Source organism: Helobdella robusta (genome assembly GCF_000326865.2).
Source record: "Helobdella robusta unplaced genomic scaffold HELROscaffold_53, whole genome shotgun sequence".
Lineage (NCBI taxonomy): Eukaryota > Metazoa > Annelida > Clitellata > Rhynchobdellida > Glossiphoniidae > Helobdella > Helobdella robusta.
In genome coordinates, this window is record NW_008705278.1 from 836,470 (window position 1) to 840,412 (window position 3,943).

The 3,943-nt window shown below is 35.4% G+C and overlaps 1 protein-coding gene across 1 annotated transcript in view; it reads right to left on the minus strand.

Annotated features, from left to right (window-relative positions):
* Positions 1-954: 954 nt before the first annotated feature.
* The window catches only part of HELRODRAFT_114685 (hypothetical protein), a gene marked incomplete at its 3' end in the record, with an annotated part of 8,789 nt that continues 5,800 nt past the window's right edge, over positions 955-3,943 (minus strand). Inside the window, exons 10-16 of the mRNA XM_009028155.1 lie at positions 3,444-3,564; positions 3,280-3,299; positions 3,033-3,105; positions 2,641-2,756; positions 2,097-2,157; positions 1,658-1,758; positions 955-1,158 (exon numbers count right to left, since the gene is read on the minus strand). Coding sequence (XP_009026403.1) covers positions 955-1,158; positions 1,658-1,758; positions 2,097-2,157; positions 2,641-2,756; positions 3,033-3,105; positions 3,280-3,299; positions 3,444-3,564 — 696 coding nt within the window. The remainder of the gene's footprint in view (positions 1,159-1,657; positions 1,759-2,096; positions 2,158-2,640; positions 2,757-3,032; positions 3,106-3,279; positions 3,300-3,443; positions 3,565-3,943) is intronic.

The window sequence follows — 3,943 nt, forward strand, 5'->3', positions numbered from 1 at the left end:
GATCAATAAATAGTCCATTGCAGTTAGAAATATAAAAATTTGAGCTAGGTACGAAAATTTATTTAATTAACAATAGAGAACTAACTGAGTTCTAAAATGGAGACAATCTTAAACGCTAATCTTAACAAAAGACTGGCAAACGTACGTATTAACCTATTTTTAATAATAGCGAAAATTAATTGACCATTCGTTCAGGCATTTATGTAGCCATTCAATCCTTCATTTCTTCATTCATTCATTCATTCTTTCATTCCTTCATTAATTCCTTCATTAATTCCTTCATTCATTCCTTCATTCATTCCTTCATTCATTTATTCATTCATTCATTCATTCGTTTCTTCATTTATTCGTTTCTTCATTCATTCGTTCAATCATTCCGTCATTAATTCAATCAATCAATCAATCAATCAAATCGGTCAACTTACTACGGTGAAACAAACAAGTGTTATTGATGAAGATTTTTAAACGATAGGTTTACTTGACTAGGTAAATAGATTAATACTTTCATTCTATTGCATGAGCGTCATATTACAACAAATACCTTTACAAACATACAAACATACATACAAACATACATACAAACAAACACACATACATACATACATACATGCATCTATATATACGTTCTTTTAAACATACATACTTACATACAATATACAATATTAATTACACAATCATCCTTAACATTTTGCTACACGATTTGCTTGAATCACCAAATATTCTTTCATTCATTCAACCAATCATTCAATAAATCAATCAAATATACAATCATTCATTCATTCATTCATTCATCCATTCATTCATCCATCCATTCATTCGTCCATCCATTCATCCATTTATTTATTCACTCACTCACTCATTCATTCATTTATAAATCCATTAATTCAATAAATCCCAAAGTTATTATTCGTCCACTCATTCACCATCTCCCATATTACACAACACAGGCATGCTTCAATTGGCATTATTATTATTGTTATTATTGTTGTTGTTGTTATTGTTGTTGTTGTTGACCATGCTGGTGTCCAGTTCATCCAGGAAGAGGTGCCCGATGTTGAGGATGGCAGCAATCTCCCTCACGCACCTGACCAGTTGGATGTTCTCTATGACGTCCTCCTTTGGTAAGCTGGGGTAGGAACTGGGCAAGTACTTGACCGACTGAATTGTACGGTTAACTAAATAGTTAGTCAAACTAATCGATCGATTTAACTGGTTAAGAATCATTTAGCGATATTATATTGAATTATAAATTATTATTATTATTATTGTTGTTGTTGTTATGTTATACGTTCTATTACATCGCATTATATTTTTATTCAATTTTTATATAACTACTCACTCTGTTAAATGCTATTCATCAGAACTTCAACTGTTCAATTTCTCATCACTCATCATCATCATCATCCTCTTCATAAGACGAAAACAACACAAACAATCACATAACATTACAGAACAGGCATCAGAATCATGTATAGAAAGATGGTGCAATGATTAACGTGCCTGGATTCAAACGCAATGATATCCCGCCAATAGCACACAAACTGTGTATGTGATGTGTTGAGTCATATGTATTACATACGCCGTGTGTTCTTTGGAGTAAATTTTGAAGAAGAAAAACACATAAGAGTAAAAAAAACTATCTTCATTTATAACTGACTCTGAACATCTTGTGCATGGCAAGCACTAGGTAACAGAAGACGTGCCTCAGTAGCAATGTTCTCAGGAAGTCATCTCCGAAGAAGTACATGAAGAACATGTCTGTCAGTGGTAGTGGTGGTGTTGTTGATGAAAATAGGTGACGTTGGCCAAAATAGGTGTCATTAGCATTTGCCGCCGACATATATTCAACAATATAACAAATTAATATTGATTTATAATTATTAATAATATATCAAATGGCAACACATTATTTGCAGCTAAACTTAGAAAAAACACAGAAATTCTTGCATGCATGCACTGACACAAATCGTTTACACACGTCCTTACACCGAATACTACACGGATCAACCAACAACATTCACGTGAAATCGCCAACAAGAATGACCTCATACACAAGCACACACAACAACATCAGCAACGATGAAAAAAAAACTGACCGATGTGATTGGACCTTGTGAAACACTTGCTAGCATCTGATATGAACTTGTCAACCTGAGACTTTTGAAAAAGAGTTATTGCATGGCTTGCAAAATAGCGCACGCATGAAATATAAACTGCATGCGCTGTTGTAAACTTCTAACAGCAATTATTAAGTACAGTACAGAGACACATATCATCACATCAATCTAGCAAAGACGCTGAATGAGAATTGAGCTAAACAACGAGCTAATCAAAGTAATTAAAATTGCACTAATGACAAAAATAAACTCTTGTAGGATGGGCAAACAACTCACAACATTCAGAGAAATGGAATTAAGGTTGGAAGGTTTGTGTCTGAAAGCAATGGCAAACAAATTTTGGAAAGAGCAAAAAGTCCTCTAACGGATTACAGAGAATCATTAGTTGACTAATCAAAATCCACCACAACCACACGATCAAAACCCACCACAACCACACACAACCACACACAACCAGACACTACCACACAAAACCAGACACTACCACACAAAACCACACACAACTGTACACAACAACACACACCTGGCACGCATCCCAGAGTCTAACAGGTACTTCGCTTATATTGCAGACGTAACAGAATGCCGTCAGGGGACTGTGTAGAAACAGTGTTAATATGTTGCCCTTCTGATGCTGATCTGCTTGGGAAAATCGATCGTGTCACCGTCAGCTTAACCGTAATTACTATTCACCACAGCGCACGACAAACAACCAGCCCACCACAAACCAGCCACACCACAAACCAGCCACACCCCAAACCAGCTACACCACAAACCAGCCACACCCCAAACCAGCCACACCACAAATCAGCCACACCACAAACTAGCCACACCACAAACTAGCCACACCACAAACCAGCCACACCACAAACCAGCCACACCACAAACGAACGACAGGCCAAAAACAAACGCACCTACCTTCAAATGTGGTCGGAACCTCTTCAGGTGACAGCAAGCAAACAAGTGGCTGCCCAAATAAGTTGGGCCAAAACTAAACAAGCAGAAACGATGATGTTGATGATTGTGATGACAACATGGGTGAAATTAATGAATTAAAGAATCAATGAATGAAGTAAGAAATGAATGAAAGAACTAACAAATGAATGAATGAATGAACTAACAAATGAATGAATGAATGAACTAACAAATGAATGAATGAATGAACTAACAAATGAAATGAATGAACTAACAAATGAATGAATGAATGAACTAACAAATGAATGAATGAATGAACTAACAAATGAATGAATGAAAAACTAAAGAAAAGAAAGATCAAAACAGAAAAAAAAGATGACAACTAAGTGATCTAGCTAGCCTTAAACGCAGAACTATTGTTGCTGTCTACGATGAGAAAAAGTGGTTTTCTAGTGAACATGTACAAGTCACCTGGATGCAAGCTAGATATGATGATGTGATGGTGTCGTGATGATGTCATAATGATGTTGTTGTACTGTTATGACAATTTAATGATGATGTTAAAGTGATGTTATGATGATGACAATGATGATAAGTGATGATGAAGATGATCATGGTGTTAATGCTTGTGATAATGTTGTATCGCGTGAACGTAAACACGCACGAAGAAAAGAAAGATACATAACTCTGAAAAAAAATATAAAATTACAGATGAACTAACAATAATACAGTCTAAAAAAACACTGGCAGAACGAAAAACAATACAAAAACATAGAAAAAAACAAACACATACAAAGAAACAAACAAAGAAGGACACTCGCTTTAATATCTGTTTATGTTTGTATAGAGAAGAATTTAGGCAGACAGAAAACAAACTGAGACAGATGACCTGACAACCAACCAACCAACCAGAC